The following is a 22,287-nucleotide window of genomic DNA, read 5'->3' as shown; positions in this document are numbered from 1 at the left end:
GTTACAGGATGAGCTCACCAGAAAATAAACACTGATAACACATTTCTGTATCTGAACATTTTTATGATTTCCAAAAAAAAAAAAAAAAAGTACAGTAAAAATAAAAATTTCCTCCAAAAATGCTGCAGTACTGAAACTGGACGGTTAAACTGAAGAATACTCAGGCAGGGATTGGCCGATCACAGTGACACCTCGGCCCATCCCTGCTCTTCTCTCTTGGCCAGTGGAAGAGTCGGGAAGAAGCTGCATTTACGATGAAACAACAGGAAAGGGAGGAAAATAAAGGGGAACGGGAACATGAAAACACAACTATGAAGAACACTGAATCTCTGTTGTGAATTCTAAAACTTGGCAAAACCATCACTAACTTTTTACACCTTAAGAGTGACAAGACATACTCAAGGGTAATAAAATTACTTTTTTCTCTTATTCACATGAAGTTAAATCTAAATCTGTTTGAGTTAACATTAGATTGAAGTGGCCGTGTCCCTTTTAGAGCAGACCTCCTCCTAAAAATAAGGCATCTGTAGTGCTATCAACTGAAACAACTGCAACAGGAGGGTCACACATGCATTCAGCGATCACAAACACAGAGCTAAGAACGTGGCTGCCATACAGCTGAATTATAAACACTTGTATGACGGCTGGGGGATTCTCTGTCTGTAACCTCAGGCAAAAAACAAGAACAGGACAATATTTAAAAAGAGTTGCAGAGATATAATGGCAGCACAAAGATCATGAAATAACTACGAGGCAAGCCACTGTGTCGCTACATGTGTGTGTGAAAGGAGCCAAGGAGCAGCGGTAAACAGTGATATGTTCTGAAGGCTGTTTTAGAGGTGGAGAAAGGCAGGAGAGGGGATTCAACAGCAGAAGGGTGGAGGAAGGGAGACTAGTGTGGACCATTGGTCAGCCATTTATGTGAAGGTGAGCCCAGCCTCGTTGTACACCTTGAAGACCTTCTCGATGGCGTTCACATAGGCAGCCGTCCGCAGGTCCAGACCGAGGTTGTACTTGCTCGCTGTTCGCATGATTTGCTACAAAAGAAGATGATGACACAGGTTTTACATGCTACACCACCAAGTTCAACATTTCAATGGATGCAGTTTCCTGGTTTAACCTGGTCAGTCAGACATTTAACGTTTAAATAGTGAAAAGTAAAAGGACGTCTTTCAGGACAATATAAAAACTTTAACTATCCTCTTCTTTTCTCAGTCCCTTCCCATCTCCTCCATCAAGAGACTGCATCTCTTGTTTAGGGGTCTAAATGGGTCCACATCAGGGTTGAAACCGGGTTAGATTTATCTCAAAGGTTAACATTTATCAGATGTCCACATCATAGCAAGCTGCTGTTCTGTTTTTATGTTTTGTTTGCTTTTTCAAAAACAGCCAATACCTTTTGATTAGCCTTGTCTCATGCTTTCTTTCTTTATGGTAGATTTTTGTTCTGTTTTCACTGTTTTTTTTTCACTGTTTTCACTGAGATTTGAATTTGAATGCTAATCAATAAAATCAAAATCAAATCAATCAAATCAAATCAGGAACTGGCTGGCATATATTTGGTTGAGAAAAACTAAATCTACTGTGTTTACACATCCAGCAAAGGAGTGTTCAAAGTCTTTTCAGTGAGTTTATACTAGATGGGTAACAGCAGTTCCAACAGTTTAGCCTTGACAGTAACAGTTGAAAAAGTTGAACTAATAACAGAGACCAGGTCGATAGACTGCATGTAATAGTTCCTTAAGATTCTGTCACTGCAGGAGTCAGAACAGGCTAGAGTAAGTTGAAGGAAATATAGAAAAGAGTTTATACAGTGTTCAAACTAGTACCTTCATAGAAAGGACTACAAAGAAAATGAGTTTAGACTTTATCCCATCAAAGTCTAATAAAACAGAACGAATATCAAATCAACGTTTAGCACATACTGTTATAAAATTTTGTTCCTGGAGGATCATCTGAACGTCAGCACTTTCCTTCCTAATATTGTTACCTCACAGTATAAAGTTCTCTGAGATGACTGTAAAATAAATAAAAGTGTCATCTCACTGGTTATGAAACATGGACTGGAGCACCATAACCACATTTACACCTGCCTCTCCATCACTTTGTTTAGTGCATGCTTTCCGTCTCACATACCCACAAGCCCATTTAAAAAAAATAAGGAGAAAACTCAGAGCCACAACGAGAACAAAACATCCACACAGACAGAAAGCTCCTCGTTTGAACCCCCAACATTTCTTCTGTGAATCGACACACAAACTGCTGCACCACCACCCCATCCTGGAGCTCCATTTCAGAAAGCAGGAAATGTGAGAGCTGTGGTTTAAGCACTGATGTCCAATTGACCATAAAACAAGCAAACCATAATTATGTTGTGTGTGTTGTTAAACAGGACTTAATGACACCTAACAGGATGCGCCTGCTTACAAGTGGAAGCATTGTGCCTGATATTTTGTCTACCTGAACCAGTTTTTCAAGGTGCAATTACAGTGATAAGAAGAAATAAAAAATGTTTGAGAACCACACCTCTGACCTTTCCTGCATGATCACTTACCCGAGCAGATCTCTCCATAGTGTAGGCCAATCCAGAGTGAACAATGTCCTTCTCTGAGGCACCCTGTAAAGGACGATTATGTGTTAACCCCACATCAGGCTGAGCGGGACACAATAGTAAAATAGTTCTTGGATTATTAATCAGTTGACAAAGAATAAACATTAGCTGGCCTGATCGCATTTATTGATTAGAATCAGTTTCATATGGAAGGAAATTCATCACACTGGTACGTGTGGTACTTTTACAACATTTAAACAAGAAATGCATGTGTATGACAGCAGCTGTTACTTACAGCAACTCTGGCCTGGAAGTCAGCAGTAGGTACGATGGGAATGGGTCCTCCCTGCTTGCCAAACTTCCTCTCTAAACTTTCCTGAACAGACACTAAAGGAGAAAACAGTAAAACCAAAATACAAATTAATCACAAATACTACAAATAGCAGTGATAACATGTCTGATTCATTGAGTGTATCATATAATTGGCTGTATGAGAGTGCCAATCAGAAAGTACATGAAGAAAGCAAAAGAGCGACACCAGAAGATAGGTGACCACAGAGTCAGTTGATTTTAAAAAAGGTAAGAAATTTAAGCATTTCTTCTCTAAATTCTTGCTGGCTACACGGTTTCACTCATTTTCTGTTTCTTTTGTTCTTTTTTTTTTTGTTGCCCAACAGCAGCAAAAGATACTGCTTGTTTTAAAGAAGCTTATCTATGAGAGCCATCAGAACGTTGTTACTCAGAATGTTGTAAGTTGTTACTGTTGGGGGAAAGCAGCCTACCCTGGAACCACAAGAAATCAAATCGAGGACAAACTACATCTTAACCACGATGTAAAGGTGTTGTGTTTGTATTTCCTAGCGGAAAGATTTTGATTCAAGATTTAAAAAAAAATTATTTTTTTTTTAAAAAAGGGTACACAGGATGATTGTAAAGCATTTGAAGAAATTTTTCAGTCTATAAAACCTATTTACTACTCCAGAGAGGAATAAAAACTATAGAGATCTAATTCTGATCTGAATAAAATGTTTTGGGTCACACGTACGCACACACACAAAGAACTTGTACGAGTGATTTATTGCGTTTGTTTGTGTTTTATCATTATTTTTCATACCGATTTGCAGCATGTCTCTAACGAATAAAAGCTGTCAGACAATATAAATACAATCTGCGTCCAGACAAAAGCATGAACTGCAGGTTTGTACTCACTGAGGAGGTGGTAGTTTGAGTCCCTCTCATATTTGAAGGTTAGTCTTCCATAGCTGACATGGTTGAGATTCTTGAGCCACTCGAAATAAGATACCGTCACACCGCCAGCATTCAAGTACATGTCCTGCAAGTAGAAACAGTCTTCACTTCTCTGTATGGATAAGTGCACAGATGAAAAGGTCCTCTGTGTGGAAAATATGACTTTTAAAAATCTGATTATATATGTTAAAGCAGAAATTATTTAACAAGCACATATCGAAATTGTATTTTAAAGCAAGAACTAGAAACAACACTTAGTAATACATTCCATCATATTTCTAGTTAGAATTTATATTTACAAATGCATGTTTTCAGTCCCAGTCTATTTTAACATGAGGAAAATATTTTAATTTACAAAGAGTTTAACCCTCAGCAAATGAATGTGTTTTATCGAAACGTACGAGTGTGCTTTGATTAACCGTATTTGATGGATAGTAGTTTGTTTCTTGTGATCTGAGCTCAGAAGGATGGGACTTCGTGTCTTATTAACCAAGTCCTAACCAATTCAAATCTTAGACAAAAACATAATTACAAGAATATGTTTAAATAATAAAATAATATGCTATACTAATCTAGATCTAGCTTTTTGTATAAATTTGAAGATTTCATTTGCTGTGCTTTGCCCCTTTTTTCTGGAAAAATTTTTTTGAGGATGTAAACTGCTGAATGAGCAGAGCAGATTGTTTTTCCTGTTTATTTTTGCTTTTAGACTGTTTATTTCGTGTTACTGTTAAAAAAATAAATAAATGAAATGAAAAGATCAGCATGAAAATAAAATGAAATCGATGCTTTTATTCTGTGAACAAAACCTTGTTTAACCTGTCATGCTTAAATCTGTTCTACAGTTCAGCTTAATTAAGTCTGAATGTGTATGAATGTGCAATGTGTGCACATGTATTGTCATTCAGGGAATCAAAACACACAAAAAATAATTCACTTTAAACAAACCATAAAACTAGCTTGTATTTCCCTGTGTGTTTGGTGGTGTGTGTGCTTACAGGAATAACCATGACGTTGTTTTCCAGGAAGATTTTATCAGCACCTGGGGTGGTGGGACCATTGGCACCCTCAGCAATGATCTGACAAAAATAAACAAATATACTTAACCACTACCTGAACTGCTCAACCTTAATAATTTTAATCAAACTGACAGTTTAAAATCACAGCAGCTTTTGTAATCAGACAAAGAGTTTACCTTGGCCTTGATCTTCGGAGCATTGTTACGTGTGAGCTGCTTTTCTCCAGCTGCAGGAATCAGGATGTGGCAGTCCGCTTCCAAAATGTTCCCCTCATAGGGTTTGGCTCCTGGGAAACCCACGATGGTGCCATGTTGCTGTAGAGATGGATGTTTCAGTGGAGAATGAATAAGTACAATTTAAAAAATAAAATTAATTAATTAATTAATTAAGAAACGACAGAAATGAGTGGAAGACAGCAGTGCTGATACCAGTTTATAATCCTCCAGCTGTTTGGGGTCGATACCATCTGGGTTGTAAATGGCTCCATCAATCTCTCCAATGCCCACACACTTGGCCCCAAACCTGTGCAGGTACCTCATTGAGTGGAGACCCACATTACCAAAGCCCTGTGAAAGTCACAGCACATAGTTACAAATAATTATTCCCCTTCCCAATCAACAAACAAAATGATGTTCATTTTTATAAGCTACATACTCTGCTGCCACCATGTGGCCAGATGAGGTTAAGAAGAAAAAAAAAAAATCATCAAATCATTATTTCATTTGACTATAAATGGGTGACAGCAGTACAGTATATATGAGATTTGAAATTTCTCTATGCATTCATCTGCACACACTACAAAACAGAACAAACATGTGAATATATATTACTAAAACCAGATGCAGCAAGGAAAAGAAAGATAATTAAACACTAATAACCAAGATTCTGTATATCCAACTCCAGAAATTGGGATGTAGAAAGAAGATGACATTGTGTATATAAGTTATAGATAAACCCCAAAGCAAGAGTCTCATAGTTTTAAAGCAACAATAAAGTTAATATCGCTAATATCGTTGCTGATATCGCCTTTTGGCCACTAACAGAGCTGTTGGATAAAGACAAGAACAGAGACAACTTTACAAATGATTTAAAAAAGAAAAAAAGAAGAAAAAAAAAAGAAAGAAAAAGCGAGTAAATATATACCCCTGCTTTCATCTTAATACCACATTAAAGATCTGCTCTGTCCTTTCTCACTAATAAATCTCTAAGAAAAATGTAATCTCAGCGCAGCACAGAGTAATCCCCAAACACAGACACGGATTAGCTTTTTGAACATCCACATCATGAATCAGCTGTCGTCACAGCTTCTTCACCTCCTCACCCTATCATCCCTCACTTTAAACCCACTCAGCAGTAATCATCAGCCTTCAAAATCTTTGTTTCTTTACAGTCACTGAATCTGAACTATCTGCCACTTTACAAATCTCAGTGAAGCCAGGACATTAAACTTCAAACATAATCTCAAGCAAATACAAGAAGATCCTTTAAAAAAATAAAATAAAAAAATCTGAAATCTGCAAGTCTTGCAGCTAACTTCACGGAGATGGTTAACTAAATGAAATGGATGTAAACACACAGAGCTATTGATCGAGAGTATCAGACTGCACTGCTGTCATGAAGAGGGGAAATTACAGAAAGTATTCCAAGAAAACAGCAGACACCACTGCCGAGGGCTTTCCTGCTTAGTTTGCGTCAGTGACACGTGAGGAGCTGCCATGTGACTACTGGAAATGAAACTGCTAAGCAAAATGCTGCTCTTTGACTTTTTATCTCTGCAGGCACACTTCTGCTTTCACATGGTTACAGTTAAAATCAGCACAGCTTTAAAGAAAAGACAAGTTCCTTTTAATCAACACTGCAAATGATTCCAATACTGCATTTCATTGATGAGTTTTCATGCCTGATTCTAAAACATATTAGTTTAAACTCAAACTGTTTTTCACAAAACCAGCTGGAACTTGAGCAGCAGAGCAGCCCAGTTTCTTTAACTGGTTACTCTCGATGAATCATCCTTTTCCATAAACAAAGAAGGGAAAACTTGAGCTCGCTGCTGCCTGTGCGGTATGAGGAGATCAGGCAAAAACAGATGGCATGGCTCTGATTGAGGCACAGCTTTAAAACCCCTCATCACGACTTCAAATGAAAACTTAAGTCCTGTGACTATCAGGGAGAAAACAGCCGCACAAGAGTCTGCATCACTGAAGTCATTCTTCTTTGTTTCTCTTATCAAAGTGTACATGCGTCTGTGTACCTGGATAACAAAGGTCTTGTCCTGGAAGCCAGGAGTGAGGCCCAGCATGCTCATGTAAGAAGCCTCATTAATGAAGTTCTCAATGCCATGGAAAACTCCACGACCAGTGGCTGAGATACGCCCGTGGATTCCTCCTTGACTGATAGGTTTTCCTGTCACACATGCATGTGCGTTGATGTCCTGTAAGGAGAAAAAAAAGAAAAAAGAAATCAGACCACAGCTTAAAACACTACTATATACACAGCATCTTTGCACACAGATTATTGAAACCTCAGTTGGGCAGTGTTGGACGAGAAACCGACAAACACAAAAACTTCCAGCATTATAACGAATAATGTAAACCAAAGAAACCAAGATTTTTTTAATGAATCAGGTATCTGGTATGTGCCACATACAACCTTATTTAATCAGTAGGTAGGCTAGACCATTACAAGAATTTGCAATAATTTATGCTTAACCAAAAACACCTTGTAGTATTTAAAAAAAAAAAAAAACTAACAATATTTTAAATGTTTATGATTCAAAACACTTGCCTAGATTCAACTATATAATTCCACAAATTTAGACAAACTCTTTAAAGCTGGCACCACCAAAAATGAGCAACCATGCATGAGTAATTTTTTCACTGCAAAGTTCAGACAAAGCCATCCAGTAGGCCAAATGTTTTGCCAAGCCAGAGCCAGTCTCCAGTGACCATGTCATAAAATGTCATGTGTGGCCCAGGTACCATGACACGTACTACACGTACTACCCAAGCTCCTCTTCCCTCAGATACCCAGAGTAGGAATTTGTGACCTACTCCATGGGGGTATCTGGAGCAGAGGTCACATGACTGTGTGAGGCGACCAGAGAGAAGAGTGGAACAGGACCAACACAGTTTTTAAATCATTGATATTCACACATGAATGAGCCAGAAGTGGTGACTGCTGGATATTGACCTTAACTGGAACATAGCACCCATCTCATGAATGTGAGCCAAAAAAATGACTACAACACAACCAGCAGGCCAATTTGGTAACGCTGGCATTACAACCTTTGTAGGGAATCTCCCAGTGTGAACTGGATCTATTTGTTTATAAACTAAACACTGATTACATTTAATTATCAGCATTCATTCTTGCACATCCTTTCTTAATTTATGAACATGCATAGAGTTTAATAATAACAAGAACAACAACAACAATAATTTAAAGTAGAAATATGTCTGTTACATGGTTTAAATCCTTAAGGTCTCAGTGTTTCTGGAACACCACTGTGTTCATCAATGTTGCTTGTCTCTTACCAACCAAGTATTAATAGGAAAAAATAAATGTCAAGAATAGACTGAGATATTACTTTTGTGTTTGCTTTTTGGATGTCTGAGGTTGTCCTTGAAAGGCATGGATACAAGAGTGTGCACCTAGGAGTGTTCCTGTGGTCAAAATGGCCTGCCATGTTGTGGTTAGTTGTAGATGCTTGCTGTGTGCCACAGTTGTGAGCTTTTTGTTTATTTGTTCGCTTTGTTTGTTTGTCGATTTAAAAATGAAAATAAATCTTATTTAAAAAAAAAAAAATAGACTGAGATGTGTACTATTAAGCAAGATTAATGGGATAGCAAGAAATGTCGGTTTTCTGTGTCATAAAAGTGTTTTGTTTGTTTTTTTTAACTTGGCAAATCCCTATGGTGACTCATGTGCAGCACATAACCTGGTCTGCAGCAGGCTGTGCTCAAACTTTCGACTGAAAGCACCATGTTTTTTTTCGAATTCTTTTATTTAAAACAATTTTTCCAGTGCAATAATTGTTGGAGGAATACATTGTATATGTGCGAGTTGTATCTCACTGCTGCCAAGTCTCTTCCACAGCTGAAATATTTCAGCTATTCTTGACACAGATTAGAAAAATCGATCAGGCCATCACCAAGAATGCCTTCTCAATTATCAAAGTTCGTTCTACTTACTTGTAATAAGTGGCATTCATGAAAAGGCATATAATGCGTGAAATGCGCCTTTTCATGTGAGCATGCACAAAAGTGAGAAGCCCAGCTTATGTCATTAACTAATAACAGCAGTTATTAACTTGTCTGTCATCTGTGGGGGGATTTTCGATCCAGCTAATGCGCAGAGAGCCTGACTGTGTTGAACCTCCTTGGCAGTACAGCCCTCAGGATTATGCAATCAACACTGTTAATAATTTGAAAGGGATTATATTTTTTAACTTTGAAACAATAAGGTGTTGTAAGCAGAGAGAGGGTAAAAGATATGAGTAATATTATGGTCTTTTCTTGCTGCTAATAAGTAAAATATCAGTCAACAGAGTTCTCTGACAATTATAGTTTTTAGATCAAACCAGTTCTAAACAACACATGATTGCATGTGAAACAATAAACATGGGTAAACATTTTCCATGTTTAATCAAATAAGCCTTGTTTGACAGACTGAGATAGCACAATGATTAGCTGATAACACGAACAGAGGCCTCAGTCTGAAAAGACCCTTTTAAGACATGAGGAATGCTTCTGTGGTCAGCTGGAAAGGGCGAGGCAGGAAACCACTGTTCATGGTTTATGTATGACTCACTCCTTGTTTTTTTAACTTAGCCCATTTTAAAATTTGTGCCAAAACTGCAGCCAAGTCAGACAGACTGGCTATGCAGTCTACAAAATAATATATCTATTAAGTCTGAGAACTTACAGTATGTGCAATAGTGTTCGCATACGTGTCGGCAATCCAGGACATTTCCCTCTCGCCTGTGCTCATGTCAGGAGCAGGGACATCGATGCCAGGTCCTGTTGAGCAAAGATGGGAAGGAAAGGAAAGGGAGAGAGAGAGAGGGGAAGAGAGTTTAAAAAAGAAAAAAGAAAAAGAGTATAATATCACAAACTCTGAGCACCAGGCTTCACGTCCTTGTGTGACATAACCATGTGCCTCAAAGGGCCTCAAGATGTGAAAACAGCAGCAAGCATGCAGACAGAAAGTAACTGAATCTGTCCACTGACAGATAGACAGACAAGTGCTGTAGGCAGATGGTGGGTACCTTTTTACCTCCCGCTCCACAAGCAGCAACTATTGTTGACTACAGACAGCGTCATATCCCTCAGTAGTAAAGTAAACACATTATGAACATTTTAAATGCATCCAGGTAAGGGTGAATAAACAGGTGGTATAAGGGCCCATTAACCCATGGAACCAGTGAACAAGTTTTCTGTGACTTTGCTCAACATACTAAACACATCTAGGCTAGCTTCCTGGAGAAAGTAAATGAAATTACCATTTTATTCTCTGTGAGGTTGAGTTAAAAAATAAATTATTCTGCCAAATGACCAAGTAGTGACAAATATGCATACTTGTTCCCTTGTTTTGATCTTTTTTTTAAAAAAAATAATAATAATCTTAGGTTCTTTAATGTGATCTTAAAAGGCTGATTTTGTCAAAAAGTTGTCCATCAGCTAAACTGGAACGACCTGTGCCAAACAAGAACAATTATGTACCCTCAAGCAACTAACCCAGTATTCTTTCCCCATATACTGTAATTAAGCAGAACATTTTATGTCAATTTGTACTTCCAAACTAAATTAGTTACTTTGCAGATTCTGATTAATAATACATAACCAAAGTTATGATTTACTATTAAAGTATACCTGGCAATATACCCAGCAGTATGTGAAGTTTATGAGCCCAAAAATTAGCCTCAACTTTGCCACCTACTGCCAAGCTTAGTATTTAAAGTATAAATCTAGAAGGAAAAAAAAATCAATAAGACGGATTTCGAAATATATTAGTTTTACTTTTGTGACTTTTGATACTTTAGCACCCAAGTTTCAATTTTTAAAATGCCAACTTTTACTCTGTAGGTTATCCCTATGTACTTTAACTTAAGAAAAATATCAGTGCACCTGCATCTTGTCCTGACTATATACTGTAAATATGCATTAGCTAATTTTTTTATGATTTTTTGGCTTCTCCACCTTTATAAATATCAGAACTGAGTTTCCTTAACCATTATTAGTTGTCTGCCCTTTTACTTGACACAGACACACTCTGAAGGACCCCAACCTGAATAAACACCATTAGAAGACTGGAAATGTTTATCTTCATGAGTGCAAGTATTTACCTCTCACTTCTAAAGCCCATTAAACAGTTAAAACAACCAACCACACACTAGAAACTCACCAATGAAGCCCTTCTTGGCCAGCTCAATCGTGAATCTCCTGGTAATCTTCTCCAGCTCATTGTCCTGCAACAAAGTGTGGTTACATTACTTCCAGAAAACTAAACAGTTCATATAAACAAATTCCTATCAGATGTTAAGAAAGATGCGCAAGGCATCTGTGAGGCTTTGTGAGGGTTTTCTCTTCAGTTCACTATAAGCTTAGATGAACAGTTGATGACCTTTAAATAAATGACAGTGCCCTATAATTAAGCAATCAAAGACAACAACAAAAAAAAAGAAAAAGGCTTGTCTCCTTTACCACCTCAAGTTTATTGAGTGATTGATCTCTTATATTGTTGTTGTTACGAGGGTTTTATTAATTATGTGAGAATAGGCTTGCAATCAGAAGACTTACAGAGTAATTCTTAGTATTGATCTTGACTCCAGCTTTGGCTCCCCCAAATGGCACATCTGGAAGATAATAATACAGCTTTATAACCACAAGAAAATGCATACATTACTTTACAAATACACATGAAGACATACAAGATAGAAGCAGGAAAAAAAGAAAACTATTTTTTGGCATTTCCACATAAGTACCAACCTCCTGTACAGTATTAATATGTATGCAGAGTTCAGGGATGACCTTCTGTAGACTTTGTGGAAGGCCAAGACTTTAATGCTTACCAACAACAGCACATTTGTAGGTCATCAGAGAGGCCAGGGCTTTCACTTCGTCCACAGACACATCTGTACTGTAGCGGATACCTGAGGGAAACACACACAGAGGGAACAATTTGTAACAGGGCCTGTATAGAAAAGCTGAAAATAAAGATCTCAATGGTTTTCCATGCACAAAATGTAACCTTCCCCCATATTTTCCATGTTTTTATTAGCTCATTAATCAGTTCAAGTGTGTTATATATTGATAGAAGATTGTATATTCAGTCTGTAACCTGGATAAGTCCTTGACTTCAGTCAAACAACCACCTTTCCTTACAAAGGTTTTTCACTGAACTGCCCTTCAAGTATCTGTCTCCCAGCCATAATAATGAATTCTCTGAATTCTCTAAATACTAATGGAAGGCACTTCAGCATTTCCTTGATTATTTTCTTTAGCAGAGGATACATTGGACCTTTTTTTCCAAAGAAAGGGAGATCATGCCATCTTCCCAGTAAAGCACCAAAAAACCCCAAACAAACAAACAAACATCCATCCATCCATCCATTTTCAACCGCTTATCCGAGGCCGGGTCGCGGGGGCAGAAGCCTAAGCAAAGAGGCCCAGACCTCCCTCTCCCCAGCCACCTCCTCCAGCTTATCCGGGGGAATATCAAGGCGTTCCCAGGCCAGCCGAGAGATATAATCTCTCCAGCGTGTCCTGGGTCTGCCCCGGGGCCTCCTCCCGGTGGGACATGCCTGGAACACCTCGCCCAGGAGGCGCCCAGGGGGCATCCTTGTCAGATGCCCGAACCACCTCAGCTGACTCCTTTCGATGTGGAGCAGCAGCGGCTCTACTCTGAGCCCCTCCCGGATGGCCGAACTTCTCACCCTATCTCTAAGGGAGAGACCAGCCACCCTTCGGAGGAAGCTCATTTCCGCCGCTTGTATCCGCGATCTCGTTCTTTCGGTCACTACCCACAGCTCGTGGCCATAGGTGAGGGTAGGGACGTAGATCGACCGGTAAATTGAGAGCTTCGCTTTTACACTCAGCTCCCTCTTCACCACGACGGACCGGTGCAGCGTCCGCATTACAGCAGCTGCAGCCCCAATCCGTCTGTCAATCTCCGGCTCCCTTCTCCCATCACTCGCGAACAAGACCCCGAGATACTTGAACTCCTCCACTTGGGGCAGGAACTCATCCCCGACCCGGAGAGGGCACTCCACCCTTTTCCGGCTGAGAACCATGGCCTCAGATTTGGAGGTGCTGATCCTCATTCCCGCTGCTTCACACTCGGCTGCGAACCATTCCAGTGCGAGCTGGAGGCCCTCACCTGATGAAGCCAACAGAACCACATCATCCGCAAAAATCAGAGATGAGATTCTGAGGCCACCAAAGCGAAAGCCCTCCGCCACTTGGCTGCGCCTAGAAATCCTGTCCATAAAAATTATGAACAGAACCGGAGACAAAGGGCAGCCCTGGCGGAGCCCATCACCCACCGGGAACGAGTCCGACTTATTGCCGGCAATGCGAACCAAGCTCCTGCAACGGTTGTATAGGGATCGAATGGCCCGTAGCAATGGGCCAGACACCCCGTACTCCCGCAGCACCTCCCACAGGACACCCCGAGGGACACGGTCAAATGCCTTCTCCAAGTCCACAAAACACATGTAGACTGGTTGGGCAAACTCCCATGCGCCCTCAAGTATCCTCGAGAGGATAAAGAGCTGGTCCAGTGTTCCGCGACCAGGACGAAAACCGCATTGTTCCTCCTGTATCCGAGGTTCGACTAGCGGACGAACTCTCCTTTCCAGCACCCTGGCATAGACTTTCCCAGGGAGGCTGAGGAGTGTGATCCCCCTGTAGTTGGAACACACCCTCCGGTCCCCCTTCTTAAAGATGGGGACCACCACCCCGGTCTGCCAGTCCACAGGTACTGCCCCTGATCTCCACGCAACATTGCAAAGGCGTGTCAACCAGGACAGCCCTACAACGTCCAGAGCCTTCAGGAACTCGGGGCGGACCTCGTCAACACCAGGGGCTCTGCCACCAAGGAGTTGTTTAACTGCCTCAGTGACCTCGCCCCCGGATATCGGCGGGTCATTCCCCTCATCCCCAGACTCTGCTTCCTCCTCGGAAGACGTGTCAGTGGGATTAAGGAGGTCCTCAAAGTATTCCTTCCACCGCCTGACAATTTTCTCAGTCGACGTCAACAGCGCTCCACCAGCACTATACACAGTGCAGGTAGAGCACCGCTTTCCCCTCCTGAGACGCCTGACGGTTTGCCAGAATCTCTTCGAGGCAGTCCGAAAGTCTTTTTCCATGGCCTCTCCGAACTCCTCCCACACCCGAGTTTTTGCTTCAGCCACTGCCCAAGCCGCATTCCGCTTGGCCTGTCGATACCTGTCAGCTGCCTCCGGAGTCCCACAGGCTAACCAAGCCAGATAGGACTCCTTCTTCAGCCTGGTGGCTCCCTTCACCTCTGGTGTCCACCATTTGGTTCGGGGATTACCACCAACAAACAAACAAACAAAAAGTCCCGACACATAATTAATATGTTAGTTAAGATTGAATTTGCCATTGCATGGCATGACTTGCTGTTTTGAAGCTTCAGTGGTAGGCTATTAAAGGCAGGGATGAAATTACTCTGCTGCAATAAAATATATTTCTTATCAAGCTGTTGCCATATGTGAAGACTGTAAAACAGCTAACAAGTAAGATTATGAGCTACATTAAAATGACAAGTGAATTTAGGGGTTACCATTTTCCATTAGTTATATTGCCAGCTTTTATAACCATCTTTAATTAGAGACTTCACAAAATTAGAAGTGGACTGGATCACATCTCAAGCATGAAGTGATAATGAGTGGACATGGACAGTATGGGCAACTAATCTCAACGCGATACCCATTTTATTTCACTTTATAGGGCATCCATTCCCCGTCTAAAACCACAGCCTCGGTGGGCATGAAGTCATATTGCTCACTGGTATTTTATTTTACTTTTTTTTTTTAACATGACCTCCATGAAACAACACGATAACAACAAGTTGGTGAAGGTATTTATAATGCACTTTTTATATTCCATTATCAGAACATTGCACTTTCACCACAGCAGCATCAGACCAATAACATCCACTGTCATATCATGAAGCAGCCAGAGTATTCTTGGTCTTAAAGTGTCTCCCCTGTCTGTAGAGGTTAGCAACAGCAAAAGAAAATGAATAACAGAAGGACTGTGAAAAACCAGACTAATAATGACTACAGAAGACCACATGAATGGGGTCAAAGATCGCCAAGTGTGTACGGCAGTCAGGGCAACATTAAAGGGTGGGTGGAGACCAAATGAACCAATCGTAGCCCCCCATTGTGACCCCAGCCCTTCAGCTGGAGTCATACCTTCCTGTTTTCTGGCGTTTACTAGCGTCACCGCAGCAACATGTGCAGCATTACATGAGATCATATAGCATGTCACGCTACCCCCGTCTCATTGGCACAGTGTGTGTGCGCACATGAGTTAGATGGCAATACCAAAAATAGTGCAGGGTCCAGGGTTAGCTTACACACACAAACCCAAGGACGAAGCGCACAAAGAGGAGACAGCAGCATGTTTTGTGTGTGCATATCTAGCTATGCTTGTTCAACTGAATACTGAAAACTACAGCACAAGTAAAAGCCCCTCCTACTATGGAATCATCTTACACAGAGGCCCTCCAGCACAGACAAACACCACCAAAGCAGTTTTAGCCAGAGTCAAAAGGGAACTCACTAGCATTTTAAGATTTCTCTTAACCAGGTTTGTTCATTTTTGCTTAACAGATGTTCTAAAATGTCAGGAAAATGCATACATTTCTGCCAAAGGCATCATATTCTCATTTTCTTTAGAGTGCATTTGTTACATACATAACAAATCCCACCAAATAATCATTAGGAAGCAGGAAACATCCTCCACTTCACTGGATTACGGAATTTTATCCGTACATACTAGTATTTTCATTACTGCAGTTAGAGCTTCTGCTTTCTTTTCTGTTCTGGCAATACTGCATTAAACTATAGTGAATGGAAAAAGGAGGTACTAAAAACATTTAAAAACAAAAGCTCTGTGTTTCAGAGCATTGCCCCTGCTCTTATTTTCCATTCATCCAAAGATCAGCTGAATTCCCACAGCCAGCAAAGGACAATTGTATGTTTACTGATCAAATTTAAAAAAAGGAGGGGAAAAAAAAAGCCTGACTACCAAACCATCCCCCATCCAACCATCTTTTCCCCACCCAACCAACAGAGACCCACAGCAACAAGTACCAAAACAGACTGTAAACACATTCCTCTAAAATGGGTGGGCAGATTTTTGAGTTTTCTCTCAAAGTTAAACTTCCTTCAGCACTCAAACTAATGGCTCTCTCTTGTCCAAACAAAAGTGCCAATTATCTAACATTAGATTTTTTTTAAATGTTATTTTTAGACTGCAAAATTCTTTGCCATAAATATATTTAAATAGTACTATAACCTGTACATTGGAATTCTTTTTTAAAACCAGGTTGTTTTCTGTCTCAAACTGGGAAGAAACTGCACGTGTTTACATCATTAGTTCCCATACAGTGGAGATAAAGAGTTGGCGTTTCTTGATTTAATAAATGCATTTCCATGTTACTTTATTTGTTGACTGTAACTACTATTGAAAACTACTATTCATGGTGTTAAAAGCTCGGCTAATTATTTTTCAATTTTTCCTCAAGAAATATTAACAGACTTGAAATGATAAGGGACACACTTATTAACTTTCAGTCCTTCAAAAATCAGAACACTGAATAGACCCATTTAAAGGAATTTGGACAGCTGTAAGCAGATATTTTTATCAAGGTGTAATTCACAAGTCTTTTAGTGTTTGAAGTGTAAATTTGTCAGAGAAAGCCTCTGATTAGGAACGGAGGACTGTGACACCGTTTTGTGTTGTTAAATGTGCATTTTAATGAAACTGGTTCTACTTAATGTCTACAAGTTTTTATGCAGTATCAGATGTCCTCTGTATCTCCATTTTTTTTTCACAGTGTTGCACAGTTCACATGTGACATGAAATAACCTACAAATGTATTACACTTCTGCACAAAAAAGGAGAACAATGGTAATCACTATGCAGACTATACAAAATCTCAGTAGCCTTCTTCAGTTTTGCATGCACATTCACACAGACAACACTTCTTGCATTCACATATCCAGTTAAAGGCAGTGTGGTCCAGCCTGGCAGCTGTCAATCTATGTGGCTCTCAAAAGGGGGAAGATGAGCACAACATGCACACTCAGACAGCCTTTGCACTTTGTAGTTTGATCTGAATACAGCAAAAGCTTCATACACTACATCAATGATTAAGCCATTGAAAGATAACAACTTCAAACCATATTCAGACCATTATCCATGGGACTGTCATGAAGGACCAATGCTTCAAGCTATTTCAAATCTGTAACAACTGCATATGACGGCTAAACCAATATAAGATCATAAACTGGGCCTGATAAGAAATACGTTTAAATGATGTACTTTATTCTACTCATTTCATTTTTACTGGCTCAAAATGATAATTTCTGGACATTAGAAAATTAAATATGTATTTTATACTGAAGTTAATTAAACCCCACTTAAAAAACAGACAGGTGGGTTTCCCTTGTTAAAAACCCAGAACCAACCCAGTGGTAGGCCTTTAATAGCGTACCACTAAAAAGTGGGGAGACGCCCAGGCCCCTTTTTTGATATGCTGGGTGTAGAAATCACTCTTCTTCTCTTGAAAGTGAAACTAGGTGGTTGTTGCTTTGTGGTCATCAAAGTGCCAAATATGCATTTTAAAAACTCAGCAGCAATGCCACTTCCCAAACTCAGTTACTCCAAATTCCACAACTTTTGCTGTGAGCAACTTCATGTATCAACTGTTCTTTTTCTGTATACATCTGCCAACCAAAAGAAAAATGCAGCTAACCAAGTTACAGCTCAGCTGTAGGGGGCTGTTGCCATTAAACGTTTATAAGCTGTCACTACCATGTACCTCTTGTCAGTGGTACATGGAGACTTTCTTATATGCCTGAAAGGTGTAGTTGAATAGAAATAAATTGTTCCTACATAAAACTGCTCACAATAAGATCTGTATATTTTATTTTGATTAGTCATGTCATTATATTTGGGAAGAGATATTGCTGTTTTCATTTATTTTTTCTTTTAAATGGGACAGTTTGGTCGACAGGCAAATGCCATTTATTTCCACTCTTCGATTTTATGATACCTACAAAACTGGGTAACACACCAAATAAAGAAAAACCAAAAAAAATAAATAAATACATCTGATTTTGTGTCAGTTACACATTTTTATTACTACTATTGCGACTACACAAAACGTAATGAATAAGATTTAAATTTACTATATTACTAAATATCAAAGGGTGTAACTGTGTAATTTGAGTAGTTAAACAAGTAGTCGCAAGTAGCAAATAGTTAAACAGATTGGTTTCTTGTGTAGTGCAAACTACAATCAGCTAATTTGTAGGTGTTAATTATCTGGTTGGTTCTGTGGCTGCAAAAGTGCCTTACTGCAACAGTATATAATGAGAGATTAACGATATCTCACATGGATGAATAAAGTTTGTCTTACACAAAATTAAATACAAGTTGGCCTTGTCCACAAAAGACTAGAGATAGATCAATAGATGAATAAATATACTTTACACACATTCACGTGTACACCTTTGTGGTGAACTGTGCCCTGTTACTGTTACTGTAACCATAAGCTATTAGTCCAGCGTGATCATGGCTTTAGATTTTCAGGAATAATGCTACTGTGAAGGGCAGTTCATGCAAGACTGTTCTGATTTGTCTTTGGATCGGGGAGATACTCGTGATGCTGGACAAGCTTATTGATTTTGAACGTCCCTATATTGCTTCTGAGTGCTGGTTACTGCCTGGACAGGCAGTAGTGCTATAAATTCATAAATGGGTTATATTACCGTTAAGTGGTTTGTCGGGTGGGTGGTGGTGGGTGAAACATATTTCATGTGGGTGCCACACTGACTCATCTAGGCAGATAGTTTACCAACCTTTTTTTTTTAACCAATTCTTTTGTACAGGGCTCAGTGGCAACATGCAATGACCATGTCTTGAACAGAAATAGGTCTCCCCTACGATGGGGCTGTGTTCACTAGACTAAGCAGCTGCTGTGGAAAGGTTTCACAGTGTCATTACCAGGCTAGTGTCTCTCCACACCACTGAAACTTGCCCTTTGTCTGGTCAGCAAATGAAATGCATGTCTTCTTTCTTCAGAGAATTCCTCTTCTCTATAACACCCTCCCCCATCTGTCACACTGACAAATAGGATGCCTAGAAACACAGCCACCCCCTCCTAAATTTTAATGCCTCATCTTTTCTTATATACATTGAAACCTTCTGTTCACAGTTTACCCAGGGTGAGTCGCAGCAGTAGCCGATTGAGGCTTCTGGTTTTGAACCTTGAACTATATACTCAAGAGCAAATGCAATAGCATACCATGTTTTTGCAGTAGTTTTAGGTGGATCTTAATGTAGACTTTGTCCTGTTTTCCTGTGTTTTGTGCTGCACATGGGGAGATGTCAGCATAAAATTATGTATGACACCTGATGCCAGTAGGTCTGTTTTCTCCATAACATTTAGAGTGAGACTGTGCTTTAACTCTTGATCAAACCACAGGCTGACAAACTTAGTATGCATGCATAACTACCTTAAAAATTGAAGTTTTTTAAGACTGGACAAAGTATGGGTAACTGCTAGTTTGCAAGCTAACCAACTAGAGCAGATACAGGTGAGGAGGAAGGTCACTGTTGTTGTGACACATAATAAACATAGGAAACATGATGCTAATTTAGCAGTAAAACGTCTAAGGTTCAATTACTGGAGTAATTCGTGTTTTTAGTTTATTTTATGCTTTTTCAAAGCAAGCTAGCATTGCTGCTAAATAGTGCTAAAAAGCTGGCTAAAGCTAGCTGTCAAACGGGTTGGTGGAGGTGGTTTGGCTCAGTTCTTACCCCCTTTGCACGGTGTCCTGTGCTGGCTGTGTTGGGCGCGGTAGCCCTCCACCACCTCCCACTCTCCGTTATCCCTCTTGATGGGGAAAGACACGCTCAGGACGTGATTACAGGGCTTGATGATGCGCAGGATGCCCCGCACACGGTTCCGCTTCTGCTCTGGGCTCTCCCTAGTCTTCAGATCCTCCACCAGCTTGTCCTCTACGATAGCGGCCCCGCGGTCGAAGAAGCCCTCGACCATCCTGAAGAAGTTAGGGTCGTCGGGCTGGTTTGCTGCGTCGGCATAGCGACGGACCCTCATCAGGGAAGAGGACGCCGGGAGAGCGGAATCCACGCACCCCGAGGCCAGGGCACTACCCGCAGAGCGGCTCAGCAGCTCCCCGAAATACCGATACATGACTGAAACTAGCTAACCGTGTGAACAAACTAAAGAAAAGGGAACTAAACAACAACAAGGACAATGGGGGTGACGACAGGAAAAGGGGTTAGAATGAGAGACACAAAAGCTCTTCACCGTGTCCCGTCCTCTGGCCGAGTGGGAAATGGCATGTCGTGTCAGTTTGCTTTAAAAGGCAGCGCGAGCCGACCACACCAACTGAGGCTCTCCCAGACGCACGCGGAAGAGGAGGGCCTACATGGGTACGCGCAATTGCCAAACCGTTAAGAGTGCGCGCTCCCGGGTTTGAACCGTTGTTTTATATTTCCAGTGAAAAGAAAAGGTCCGGGCACAAATAACCGGCACGAGCCTCCTCTTTCTCTCTTGAGTAATCAGGCATATAGATCGGTGCAAAATTATATCTAATATAAAACATAAACTGGTTTTCATCAGGATAATGTCATATTCAGTGCTGTCAGAAACTATTCTGCCGCTGCTTAATTTCTTTCTTGAAGTTAAAGACAGTGTTTATGATTCAGCAATAAGAAAGAGAGTGGGGAGTGTTAGCATCCATGGGAGAATTCCAATGAGAAAGCCACCATTGACCAAAATAAACACAATCTGTCAAATGCCAGACGAGGGATTCTTGGCATCCTGATGATCCCCAGAACGATAGGGAAAATGTTCTGTCGAATGTCGAGAAAAAAGTTAAACTTTTTTGGAAGGTTTCAAGGGCAGCATTTCATGAAAGAACATATAGGCTGTCAACCATGGTGGTGGTAGTGTAATGGGGTGGGGCTGCTTTGCTGCTTTATGAGCTGGAAAACTTGCTGTTAATGGAACCATGAATTCTGCCCTTTCCTAGAAGGAGAACGGCCAGTCTGAAGCTCAAGTGCATTTGGGTTGTAACTGGTTATCTCAAACACTTTATTGCAGTTCTTGCTGCTGAGATTGGCACAACCAGTTATTAGGTGTACAGGGTAATTAGTTTTTCCACATAGAGCCAGCTAGGTTTGGGTGGCTTTTTTGCTTCACAAATGAAATCATCCTATAAAAACAGCGTTTGTATTTACACTGTTTATCTTTGTCTATTTTTTAATGATGTAAAACATGTAAGTGTGACAAATATGCAAAAACCTGAGAAATCAGGAAGACCTACCAACACCTACACACTTTTGCTCCTCTTCTCTTCCTCTTTTTTAAAATTTCCATCTATCTAAGGATCTCAACATTTCCTCCTCCTTTTCCTAGTTCAATAACACTGTATTCTTCTCAGTTATCATCAAACCTTCTTGTGTGACATTTCAAGTGCTCTAGAGCCTCCAAGCAGCTGTTTAGTTTGCTTATGCCTCAGGTCGGTGCTGGATAAACCATAGAAAGAAAACCAAATGTTGTATAAAACTACAGCAGCTGAGCGTGTGTTTTAAGGAGCGGCACTGACTCTTCCATCCTGGTTTCTTCTGATTGGTAAAAGGCATCTACTTCTGCCTGGGAATCTCAGCAGCCTTATGTATTACTCAGGGGATGTATTTAACATGGTAAGAGACCACAAAGAGTGAGCAGTAAGACTGGAAATCAGTTCTAAAGTGATGTCTTGATACCGATTATTATGTGTATATTATTATGTTATTAAATGAATTGGAGTATTATTATAGAATGACTAGTACAGATATTTTAAAATGTTTACATGTATTTAATTATGTTTTTGTTTTTTTTGCTATCACAGTTCTCCCAGATTTTTCTGCTGCGGCTGATTTAGAAGAGATACAACTAAACTGCACCAGTCTGCAACTGTTTATCTTACACAAAGATCAGTGCTGGGGTTATAGTATTTGTGTAACGGCAACAAATCTTTTCCAAAAATCACTGATAACAGCAAGTTTGTCCACAGCCTGTCCTGCATGCATTTCAACATATTTCTGAACCTGGTTATAGGACTTTCAGCCATGGTTACCTTCAAAATGTTACAATGTAGTGATTATAAGTGCAAAATTACAATTGAATCAAATCTTA

The 22,287-nt window shown here is 40.2% G+C and overlaps 1 protein-coding gene across 1 annotated transcript; it reads right to left on the bottom strand.

Moving 5' to 3' along the window:
* Window positions 1-795: 795 nt before the first annotated feature.
* Window positions 796-20,440, bottom strand: glud1b (glutamate dehydrogenase 1b). Its single transcript, XM_004556583.5, has 13 exons — window positions 19,899-20,440; window positions 11,888-11,968; window positions 11,616-11,671; window positions 11,221-11,284; window positions 9,742-9,836; window positions 7,070-7,249; window positions 5,247-5,384; window positions 4,995-5,132; window positions 4,798-4,878; window positions 3,761-3,884; window positions 2,847-2,938; window positions 2,555-2,617; window positions 796-1,037 (listed from the first exon to the last, which is right to left on the bottom strand). Exons 1-13 carry the CDS (start codon window positions 20,293-20,295, stop codon window positions 918-920), a joined length of 1,629 nt encoding a protein of 542 aa, XP_004556640.1. The 5' UTR covers window positions 20,296-20,440; the 3' UTR covers window positions 796-917.
* Between the last annotated feature and the right edge of the window lie 1,847 nt (window positions 20,441-22,287).

The sequence above is a fragment of the Maylandia zebra genome, linkage group LG8 (genome assembly GCF_041146795.1).
Source record: "Maylandia zebra isolate NMK-2024a linkage group LG8, Mzebra_GT3a, whole genome shotgun sequence".
NCBI lineage: Eukaryota > Metazoa > Chordata > Actinopteri > Cichliformes > Cichlidae > Maylandia > Maylandia zebra.
This window is presented reverse-complemented; position numbering and strand designations above follow the sequence as displayed.